Source organism: Cnephaeus nilssonii (assembly GCF_951640355.1).
Source record: "Cnephaeus nilssonii genome assembly, chromosome: 11".
Lineage (NCBI taxonomy): Eukaryota > Metazoa > Chordata > Mammalia > Chiroptera > Vespertilionidae > Cnephaeus > Cnephaeus nilssonii.
In genome coordinates, this window is record NC_137082.1 from 33181039 (window position 1) to 33193125 (window position 12087).

General features: G+C 51.7%; 1 protein-coding gene across 3 annotated transcripts in view; it reads left to right on the forward strand.

Moving 5' to 3' along the window:
• Nucleotides 1–8867: 8867 nt before the first annotated feature.
• HM13 (histocompatibility minor 13) overlaps nucleotides 8868–12087 on the forward strand; it is a 39057-nt gene continuing 35837 nt past the window's right edge. For all 3 annotated transcript variants that reach the window (XR_013814190.1, XM_079784142.1, XM_079784141.1), the window contains exon 1: nucleotides 8868–9159. Coding sequence is in view for 2 of the 3 variants with exons in the window: in XM_079784142.1 (XP_079640268.1) it covers nucleotides 8932–9159 (228 nt within the window). In the remaining variant the exon portion in view is untranslated. The remainder of the gene's footprint in view (nucleotides 9160–12087) is intronic.

Below are 12087 nucleotides of genomic sequence, written 5' to 3' on the forward strand. Positions count from 1 at the left end.
ACACCCTGGAACCCTCCCTCGGTCCCTCCCCAGCTGGCTAACCTCCCGCATACCTCCCCAGCCCTGATCGTGCACCAGTGGGGTCCCTTGGCCTGGCCTGTGCCCTCTCACAATCCGGGACCCCTCAGGAGATGTCGGAGAGCCAGTTTCAGCCTGATCCCACAGGCCAGGCTGAGGGACCCCACTGGTACACGAATTTGTGCACCGGGCCTCTAATCTTCCCATGATATACAAACAAACACATACATATATGTGTATACATACATATATAACATACATAGATATGTACTAGAGGCCCAGTACATGAAATTGGTGCACGAGTAGGGTACCTAGGCCTGGCCAGCAATCAGGGCCTTCCTTCCCTGGCTGCCAGCTGATGGCTGGAGCCTCCCTTCATTCCGTGCTGCCCCCTGGTTGTCAGTGCACGTCATAGCGAGCAATATAACTCCTGGTCTCCTGGTTGAACTCTCACGGGGACACCTTGCATATTAGCCAGATATATATATGTATATACATGCACACTAGAGGCCCGGTGCATGAAATTCATGCATTTGGGGGGTGTCCCTCAGCCCAGCTTGCACCCTCTCCAATATGGGACCCCTTGGGGGATCAGGCCTAAACCAGCAGTCGGACATTCCTCTCACAATCTGAGATTGCTGGCTCTTAACCGCTTCTGCCTGCCAACCTGATCACCCTCTAACTGCTCCCCTGCTGGCCTGATTAACATCTAACTGCTCCCCTGCTGGCACAATTGCCCCCAACTGCCCTCCCCTGCAAGCCTGGTCACCCCCAGTTGCCCTCCCCTGCCAGCCTGATCTCGCCCCCAACTACCCTCCTCTGCTGGCCTGATCTTGCCCCCAACTGCCCTCCTCTGCCAGCCAATTTGGTTCTGATTGGTCGGTTTCTATGCCAGTCAGCATCTCTGGGCCTATCAACGGGGCCTGATCAGAAAGGTGGGGCTCATCAGCAGCCCTGGTGGAGGCCTGGAGAGAAATGGAGGTGTGACTACTGGCCAGGCCCAGAGAGAAAGAGAGAGGCAAGTGCTGATCAACAGCTGCCACAGAGACTACAGATCAGACCCTGCTTCTCTCTTCAGGCCTCTCTCCAGGCCTGATTCGCAGCCCCCTCAGCAGTCAGTGCTGGGTCACCAAGCTTGCTGTCATAGCAGTCAGTGCTGGGTCGCCACAGCAACCCAGCACTGACTGCAGGACTGACTTCCAGTTGGTCAAGCCTCCGGTCGTGATGGACCCAGGGTTTTTATATATTAGGATATATATACAATTCCTTCCTAGAAAAAATACCAATGACAAGGCAGTAACATTTTCACCCTTGAAGACATTATGATACTAACATCTACCATCATTCCAACATCCTGTGGATTGGCCCAAGATTATAGAAATCCTCACTAACTCCAGACTCAAACCACGTAATGGAAGTTTCACCCACCCAGAGGCCTGTGACAGGAGAGCTGGACACCCTGACCACGCTGAGCCAAGGAGGCTCACGCACACAGGAGCCTCAGGGTTCCGGAGACAAACCCTACCCTGTTAACTCAGCTCCTGAAGGCTGCCGTTTGTAGCACGCATTTGTAGCTGTGAAAGAGAATAAAGATGATACGCTGAGAAAAGCAGAAGACAAGCAGTGAGAGGATGCTGACAGCATGGACGCCATGGTTTGGGGGTAACTGAGGCCCAGCGCTGTCCCTGCCTGTCCTTTGCAGGGACTTGTTATTCACCTCTTCCCTGGAGTTCATGAGCCTATACATTCCTGCCTAACGTGCTCTGAGCTGGGCTTCCAGCCCCTGCAAACCGGAGAGCCCTGCCTCACTGTCGGACGACACTTGCCATTCCCTTTGCAAGTCCAGCCTGTCCCCGATCAACAAAGAACAAAGGGAACTCTGAAATGACGCCTTTGTGTAGAAGTCTTCAAAGCTCTTTTATTTCCTTTTTTGCATGCCAGGAGCAGAGGGATGTGTCCATCGTACTCATTCCTTCTTGGTAGACTGTCATCCCCATTTTCCCTATAGCCTCTGTTTCATTTTACTTAGGTACATTTTTTTTGTTTTAATTACCAGTTTCCACGCTCATTCCCATCCCTCTATAGGCAACCATTCTAATGTACTTGATATGTATTCTTTAATATGTAAATATTATTGTCAGCTTTGCAATGTTGCCATGTGATATGTACTATTTTTTAAATCCTCACCTGAGGATTTGTTTTTATTGATTTCAGAGAGAGAGGAAGGGAAAGAGAGCGAGAGAAACATTGATGTGAGAGAGAAATAGATTGGCTGCCTCCTGTACACACCCCCACTAGGGATCGAACCCACAACCTAGGTATGTGCCCTGACTGGGAATTGAACCCTCAACCTTTGGGTGTACAAGACAATGCCCAACCAACTGAACCACCCAGCCAGGGGCTAATATGTACTTTTATATAAATAAATAAAAATTTATATAAATCATATCGTATATTTTTCTTCATGCTCAGCTCTACGTTTTAAAGATCTACTCATGTTAGGGGGATTGTAAGAGATGAATTTAGTGCATCAACCAGATGCCCTTTAGTGACATAGTGGCATGACCCCCAGCTGTCGTTGAGTGGTGGCTAAAAGCCACTCACAGCTGTCACCTCTGGAGAACTGCCAAACAGAAGCCTACTAGCCAGGGGCACAACCCCACCCCCTTCCCTAGACTGTGGCCAAGGCCTGAGAGATCCAGGGGTGCAAGGGCCTAGCCTCAAGGCGGGAACATCTCGGCGCTGCAGCCCTGCAGCGTGTGCCCAGAGCTCCCCTGGGGCTCAGGCTGAAGTGAGTCTCCAGCGGAGACCCCCTCCTCACTTATCCTTTTACTTCCTTAGCCTTTTCTTCCCTCATTCACTTCCTCCTAAGTACACTTTCCCCAAAATCACTTAAACAAGAATCCCCCTATAGGCTCTGCTTCTAGGGAATCTGACCTCTGGCGGTGACCATACATTATCATCGAAGCTGGATGCTTTTAAGAGGGCCAGGGGTTCTATGACTAACGGAGCCAGGATGAAGGGCAGAAACCATGGCCATCCTGCCCAAACCAGGACATGCACTAACCGACATGCACGTGGCTTGTTGCCGCCCGTGGCCGCCTAATATCCCACAGGATACATCCAGCACCTTCTGTCTACTTGTTCCCCGGTGACACACACCTAGGTTTGCTCTAACTTGCTGCTACTAACAAACAACAACAGCAAAACTGCAGAGAAATCCTAGGGCAGGTCCCCTAGTAGACTTGTTTGAGAATTTCTCTGGGATTGTGGAGCTAAAGACACAATTCACATGAGCTATTTTGGCCTCCAAAAATGTTTCCCAAGTGAGAAGTCCAGCCCTAATGCGAGGAGGCACGGGACACAGGTTTCTCCCCGTTTCTTCTGCCTCCGTAAAGCCCCGGTGGCGTTTAGCGGGAGCTCCACCTGCTAGAAAGACAGGAGCCCCCGAGGTCCCCTAAGGAGATGACATTTGACTCAGCTCTGGGGGATGAGTCAGGGCTGACCAGGGTTGTGGGGTGAGAAAAAGGTTTCGCGGAGGAAACAATGTATTCATTCATTTATACAAATATTTGTTGAGCACATTTAGGTAAAGGCCCTGTGGTCTCAACAGATAATAAGAACAGTAAACATTTATACTGCTGTCAAGCCCATTCTCTCACAAGGATCAAAAACCCAGCACACCTGGCTCCTGAGAGGATATACCTTCTATGAATTAAGGAAGTTCTCCGACACGAGCACTTCTCAGGCTAAAAGTGCGTGTGGCTCATCTGGAGACCTGGTAGGTCTCGGGGGGACCTGAGATTCTGCATAGGCTCCCAGGTGACGCTGATGCTGCTGATCTGGGGCCCACGCCTGGATTAAAAAGGGGTGCAGAACCACAATACCGTTATCCCATCCAAACAATCCATATTCAAACTTCCCCACTTGCCTGAGCATTTTCTTCAGAAAAATGGTGCCATCGAGAAGGATACATCACACTTGGTTTTCCCCTTTCTTTAGTCTCCTTTCATCCACAACAATCACATGGATTGTTTTTTTCTTTCATGGCACTGACTTTTTTTTAAAATATATTTTTATTGATTTCAGAGAGAGGAAGGAAGAGGGAGAGAGCGATAGGCGCATCAATAATGGGAGAGATTCATTGATTGGCTGCCTCCTGCACAGCCCCTTCTGGGGATCGAGCCCGAAACCCAGACATGTGCCCTGACCAGGAATGGAACTGTGACCTCCTGGTTCATGGGTCAACCACTGAGCCACACCAGCGGGCGGCACTGGCATTTTTTTTTTAAATATATATTTTATTGATTTTTTACAGAGAGGAAGGGAGAGGGATAGAGAGTTAGAAACATTGATGAGAGAGAAACATCAATCAGCTGCCTCCTGCACACTCCCTACTGGGGATGTGCCCGCAACCAAGGTACATGCCCTTGACCAGAATCGAACCTGGGACCTTTCAGTCCGCAGGCCGACGCTCTATCCACCGAGCCAAACCGGTTAGGGCAGCACTGGCATTTTTTGAGTCCAAGCTGTCTTGTAGAATGTGCCATAATCCTGACTTTTCTGGTTTCCTCATGAGTAGATGCAGTTTACACATGTTTGGCAAGATTACACAGGTGGTGACCCCACATTGCATTGCATTTTGTTCCATCTTGCCATTGTGTTCCATCCTACCTGGTGATGCTAAGTTTGATCCTTTTGTTAGGGGAGTGCCCACCAGATCACTCCATGTCAAGGAAACGTCTTCCTTTTATAATTAATAAGTAATCCGTGGGGCAGCACTTTAAAATGGTATGAATATCCTGTTCCTTAACAGCCTTTCTCTCAATAGTTTTAGTATCCATTGATGATCCTTGCTTCTTATTTTCAGAACTATTCAAGCATGCAATACTGTGTGCCAAGTGTGTGTGTGTGTGTGTGTGTGTGTGTGTGTGTGAGGAAAAAATTTTAAAGTTGTATATGCATTCATAGTGACTGAATCCTATATAATAAAAGGGTAATATGCAAATTGACCCTAAAGGCCGAATGACCAGGAATGACCAATCACTATGACACGCACTGACCACCAGGGGGCAGACGCTCAATGCAGGAGCTGCCCCCTGGTGGTCAGTGCGCTCCCACAGGGGGAGCTCGGCTCAGCCTCAAGCCCTGGCTGATGGCTGCAAGTGCAGCAGCAGTAGCAGGAGCCTCTCCCGCCTCCTCGGCAGCACTAAGGATGTCCCCCCAGGGCTGCCAGAGGGATGTCTGACTGCTAGCTTAGGCCTTATCTCCCGGGGAGCGGGCCTAAGCCAGCAGGTGGACATCCCCTGAGGGGTCCCAGACAGCGAGAGGGTGCAGGCCAGGCTGAGGGATGCCTCCGCCCCGAGTGCATGAATTTTCAATGGCCTACCTGCTGAGTAGCTTAGTATAATAATAAGTGAAAAGAGGTGGGGGAAGGACTGCATTTGTCCTTTGGAACAAATATTTGGTAATTTATCTATCCCAGACTCTAAACAACCTCCATTCTTGATGTCAGCTCAGATCTCCTCGGGAAAAGCAGCCTTATGCAGGAGGCACCCACCCTCAGACTGTCTTATCCCTATCTCTGGAAAATATCAAGACAGGCAGACCCAAGCCGGAAACCCAACCCTTGACAGGAGCTTTCTGAACCTGGGTCAACCCGTCAGTTCCCTGGGTCGTATTCACAATCTCCCACCCTGGAGTGTAAAGGGAGATGGCCAGATCTGCCCTGGGCCAAACGAAATCCAGTGCTCGGCCTAGCGCGAAGCCGGGGTGTCTCTGATTTCCGATTGTATGCTCTCCGATGAGGAGGCTCAGAGCCATGAGGGCCAGTTGCCTGAATTATTGATGAATGCATTCATCAGGCACACTGCCTTCTCCCATTCACTGAGGTACGTCCAGCTTATTGACACCATCTGCCCAGAACTAAGCTACTCTGGTCCAAACTTCTTCGCCTTCTGTGTAGCTAAAATGTTGGAAAAAGCAAAGTCTTTGGAGTCTTACAGACCTGAGTCCAAGTCTCTCCTCTCCCACTGCTGACTGTATGACCTGGACTAGCTAGTTTACCTCTGTGAGGCTTAGTTGAGTCATCTATAAAAGTGGACCAATCATCCCTTACTAGCATTATTGGGATCAAAGACGATACCCATATAGTTACCAGTACAGTGCCTGGAAAATACTCGGCAAACAACCCTACTATTCAGCCTTTTATGGTCTGGCTCCTTGCCTTTGTCTCCCCTCACCATGAACCCGTGCTCCAGCCCCTCCTCACCACCTGCTAAGCTTGGACCAAGCCGTGTGATTTTACACCATCCGTGCCGCCTATCAATCCATTGCCTCTCAGCTTTAAACCCACGTTTCTGCCAGCTCTGTGATACTGGAGCTGAGCCTTGTAAAGACTTCTCCTTTGGGTGCTCTCCCTCCCTCCCAGGAGCAGGCCCGCCCGCGCCTTTCCCTCTCCCCTCCCCGCCCCCTCTTCCCTTCCCCCAGGCACATCCCCTTTAGCTTCCTCTCTCCCAAGCTCCAAGGGCCCTCCTTGACCTCCATAACTCATTTCCTAAGCCCATTTTGAGAGGGTTAACTTGAAACGCAGGCAGACAGGGCAGGGGTCCAGTGGGAAACAAAGGCAGGTGGGACACAGGCCGGGGCAGACACGGCCGTTTGAGCAGCCCAGTCACAGAAACCAACCAAGCAGGAGTAACAAAATGTTTCTGGACTCAAAGCGGGAGGCAAGGGGAACCAAGGGAGGGCCTGCAACAATGAGGTGTACGAAGGCATAGAAACAGAGAAAGTTCAGCTTAGGGACAGAGAAAGAACACACAGAAACAGGGAAAGTTCAGGTCCGTTGCTGGGCAAGAACAACTGAGGGACTCAGTCAGGTGATGACATGGATACAGAAACAGGCTTGTAGCAAATACCGTATTTTCCGGCGTATAAGACGACTGGGCGTATAAGGCGACCCCCAACTTTTCCACTTAAAATATAGAGTTTGGGATATACCCGCCCTATAAGATGACACCCGGCGTATAAGACGACCCCCGACTTTTGAGATTTTCCTGGGTTAAAAAGTCGTCTTATACGTCGGAAAATACGGTATCTACCCCTGGACTACAAAGCTTTAATGGACAGCCCATTACTGGGGAGTCTGAATCGGCTTGTAATAATTTCCCACACTTCTGCTTAAATCTTCTGGTCCACGGAGCTCATTCTTCGGTGTCTCGAGACACGACCCCGGGGGAAAATACCTCGGCTCACCGTTCCGGTTACCGGCTTCCACCAGGAATTACTTCTACCTCTGTAATTTACCAAATAAATGTTCTCTTACAGTAAAAAAAAAAAAAAAAGATTTCTCCTTTGCCAGCGGGCACGATACACCTTTCCAGTAGAGTATACTAGAAGGCCCTGGAGGAGAACGGATCTTCCCTTCCTGGTTCTAGGTGGCTCATTTGCCGGGTTCTGGAAAGCGTGCTTTCTTCCCCGCTGCTTGGCTCAACGTTTCGCCAGTGCTAAGTGCCTGCAGGTTGCAGCTTTCTCCCGTTTGTCTGGCACACTGTCTCCAGCTCTTAACTAGGGCAGCAGTGACACAGCCGGGAGCCCCAGACAGCATAGGCCTGCAACCAAGTCCAGGCCCACACCCGCTCCTCATCCCTGGACACACACACACCGGGAGCCCCACAGGGCTGTTCGTCTACAGAGACAGCCACCTGAACTCCATCCTGTGGAACTGTCTGGAACCACCCTGGCCCAAGCCCTATACAGACGTGTAGTAGGTTCCAGAGAGGGAGGCCTCTCTAAGTTACTTATCTCCATTAGCATGCTATGTAACATATAACTAAACACTAGCATCTTATAGACTTCCTATTTCATTTATTTTGTCCATGTTATATATTGTTTTCCCAACACCACCACCCCCCACCCCCATTCCACCAAACTAAAAATGCAAGCTTAATGAGGGCAGGGACAGACATTTGCCTGTATTATTGAAACCGGACAACCAATGGGCACAGGCTGCCTGTCACTACATGAGCCAATTAAGCAGAGACAGGGTTGAATCATATATGAATGTTTATTCCGATACTGCCGGCAGTATGGGAGCGCAGCAGGTCATCCACAAAAATCTGCTCTGCAACCTTCCATAAGCCAGCTGCTTATATTGGGTAGAAGGGCAAAGATTACATGGGGAAGTAGGGATTACACACGTGGAAAAGTATGCAATTTGGGCTGGGGTGGGACCCCATTGTTTGGGCAACAAGGTCATTAATCCTTCCAAGATATTAGGTAGTTCTTGAATGAGAAGGGACCACATTCCAAGTTGGTTCCCAGGTCCAAGGTTGACTGCCAGGTCTAAAGTTGACTCCCAGGTCCCGGGGACGTACAACTCCCAGTCAGGTTAGAACGTCTTTTCTTTAATCAGAACAAAGCCATCACGGTTAACAGAGCAAGATTAATAATTCCTTATAACTATAGCTAGTCCCCAATATTCTATTTTTTCCCCTAACATTATTCCTTCTGTGTCCTCAGAGCCTACGACAGTGCCTGGCACATAATGGGATATTCAGATATTTAAGGAGTGAAGGAACAATGGAATATTGATGAATGCATGAGTGAGTAAATAAATTTTTAGTTATGAAGATTAGGACCTTTGGGACAGTCTGGTCGACTGAGGAAGTCCACTGAGACTGAGAATAGGATACCCTGGTCTCTCAGGGTGGATGCCCACCGCAGGGGTCTAGTGATCCTTTCTTGACCGCGTCTAGCAAGTTGCTTAGCAACCGGCCGCCGGGCCCTCCGCCCCCGCTAGAGGGCGCTCGGGCGGAGAGACGTGCACGCGTGCGCGGCCCTGACGGCGCGGGAGGCACGTCACTTCCTGTTTCTTTAGGGGAACGTGGCTTTCCCCGCAGTGCCCATCTCCTGATGCAGCGGCCGGAACTGGAATCGGACCCGGAGCGCAGCTTCGTTATGGACTCAGCCCTCAGTGACCCGCATAACGCCAGCGCCGAGGCTGGCAGCCCGGCCAACGGCACCGCACGGCCGCCCTCCACGCCCGAGGGCATCGCGCTGGCCTACGGCAGCCTCCTGCTCATGGCGCTGCTGCCCATCTTCTTCGGCGCCCTGCGCTCCGTGCGCTGCGCCCGCGGCAAGGTAGGGTCGGCGGCAAAACCGGGTGCTTTCCACCCCCACCCGGGAGGCGGCTGACATGGGCCCGCCCCGCCCGCCGTAGAAGAGACAGACACCTCCTTTCCCTGCGCCTGATCCCCACCTCTCCCCACCCCTGGCCCACCTCCCGCCCTGGCCTTGGGCGCTGCAACCTCGGGGCCCCGACCCGCGATCCGGCTGCTGGCCCTTCCCCGCACAGGGCCTGGGTGCTAGCGCTGTCAGCCGACCCTCACTCTGATTGCGGTCCTGATTGTTCTGAGCCGACTAGACCCAGCCCAGCCTCTGCTCTGGCTGTTCTTCCCACCTGAGACAGTCACCCCGTCCCGGCTCCGCATCACCCCGCCCTGTCCCTGGTGGGGCGCCGGTCCTGAGGACTCGTGAGTGGTACAGTCTCGTGTCATCCCCCTGTCAGGAGCCCTGCCACACCCCATCCCAGGGCATTGTCTGCCATCCAGGCCCAGCCCTGGACTCGGACACCTGTCCAACTGGAATCCGTGGCTTGTAGTGTGCTCTCCCAGAATCTCCAGATCAGGCCCTTGTCCCTGCCTCAAAAAATATATCATAATAATAATTAGTATTATTATTATTATTTTAAAAACCTAGGAGTATAGCCCCAGCTTACAGTTTTTCACATCACTTTCTGGAACCAATTTCAGTCGGCCAGCCCCTCGGTACCTGGCAACTTGGTGCCTCCCTGTTTAACCAGGTGTAGACACCTTATTTGACTGGTTTCCTCTCCCTGACAACCAGCTAACCTTGTCTTACCTGAGCCTAGACCCTCCCTCAAAGTAGCCTTTCTCTTTATGCACCCAAGACAGTCCCTCCACCAAATGGCCTACCTGCTGAGTAACTGCGCTGCTGTTGACCTCCCCCCCCCCCCCCCCCCCGCCCGGGTGAGACTGGCCAGACCACGTCCCTGGCTTTCCTCAGCACCTGTCCCCTTGGATACCAACGACAACCCAGCACCTTCCACCTCTCCTCTTCCTGCCCCCACCCTTCCCTAAATTAAGCCCTCTCTAGCCCACCGTACCAATGGCTTCTCACTTCCTGGCACCCAGCCCCCTCCTCCACAGCCTCCCGCTCTGCAGCTCCCGCCGCTCCTCCCCACCCACACCTGAAGTTGAACCTAAGCGGAAGCTGCCTTACCCCAGAGGCCCACAAAGCAACTGCCACTTTTGAAACTGCTCATACCCGCCTTCTTGAAACATCACCCAGCTGGAGCAGTGGTGAAGCCTGCCACCTTGCTTCCCCAAGATGCAAGGACTCAGCTGCTGGTTCTCTGTGGTCAGATGCCGAGGGGAATAGGCAGGAAGGTTGGCCCCATTTACCTTTGAAGCAGAGTTCAGGTGGCCTTCAGCCCCCCCCCCCCCCCAATACCTTCTGGCAGACACTTTGGTGCAGGGAGAAGTTCTGAAATAGACCAGGACCAAGGAGGTGAGGGGCAGCATGTGTACGCTGGGCAGTTTATCTGAGGGGCTCCCAAAACCGAGTAATTCTTGGCAGCTTCTCTGCATAGGGATCACTCATCTCTCCAGAAAACACCTTCCAGGCAACAAAATTTCCTGAACTTCCACCATTGTCTAGGGCAGTGATGGCGAACCTATGACACGCGTGTCAGCACTGACACGCATAGCCATTTCTGATGACATGCAGCGGCCGCATGCCAAGGATGAAACATTTGCTGCTCCTGAGGATGAAACATTTGCGAAATAATGTTTTTTCCTCAAAGTGACACACGACCCGAGTTATGCTCTATTTTTTGGCGAAGTCTGACACACCAAGCTCAAAAGGTTGCCCATCACTGGTCTAGGGTGTGGGGATGCTGCCGAGATGAGTGGTTCTGAGCCCTGTCACCGGGGAGTTCAGGTGTCTGGATAAGGGAGGAATAACTAGCTCTGTGACTGCACTACAGGTAGAGCTCAGGGTTTAAGGAGAAAGGCTGGGCACACGTGGGGCAGGGCGGTTTTGTGCTGAGAAGACATTCTAGGAATGAGGAATCCAGGTAAGTAGGGGTGCGAAGCAGTTTAGAAGATGGTGTGGCTGGAGCAGAGGGTCTGGATAGAAGAGAGCTTTAGATCCACTGTCGCCTCAAATACCTCCCCCCAGCATCTCCTGCGGGACAGCAGGGGTTGGAAGACAGTGCATGAAGTTGTAAAGGGCCTGATCCTGACTTAGTAGCCTCCCACCACTAGGATATTCTAAAGTTTACCAGGCCTTCACCCTCTATTATTCTCCCTGCGACTGAGTATGGTGAGCAAGGCCAGGTTTATTATCCCATTGTACAGAGAAAGAAGCTGAGGATCAAAGAAATGGCTTCTCAAGATCACTCTGCCAAATAGTGACAGAACCGGGTGCTGCTAGTCCTCGTCTGGGGCCCTCTCCTTGATACACGGGTGCCCCTAAATATAGAATCCCATGTAGGTGCCCCTAAATGATACACAAGTGGCATTTTGGCCGAGAGAAAGGACTGGCCAAATGACTTCCTTTTTCTGCCCTGAGTCATGCTTCCCCCGTCATTTGGCAGGAAGAGAGGAAAGTCAATATGGGGGCTCAAGAGTTTTGATTTCCCATCAGTGTTAAACCCCAAAGCCAGCTGAGAGAGGGCATGTGAGGACAAAATTCTCCCTGAGACCAACTTGTCCATAGCAGGCAGGGCAAATTAATGAAATGAGGAGGAGGAGAAAGTGGGGCAACCAGGAGGGTGTTAGGACGAAGTAGGCATGCGTGCCCATCCCTGTCAGAGACCTGCATTCCCACAAAAGAGCAGATCCCAGGCCCAGCCATAGCTGCACAGCAGATTCCTTCAAAAACGCTTAGCCTGTGACTCCGAGGAGCCCCTCAGCCAACTGAACTGGGCTCCTCTCTGTGCAAGGCCCTGGGCTGGGTACCAGTGGTGCCAGAACAAAGAAGGCC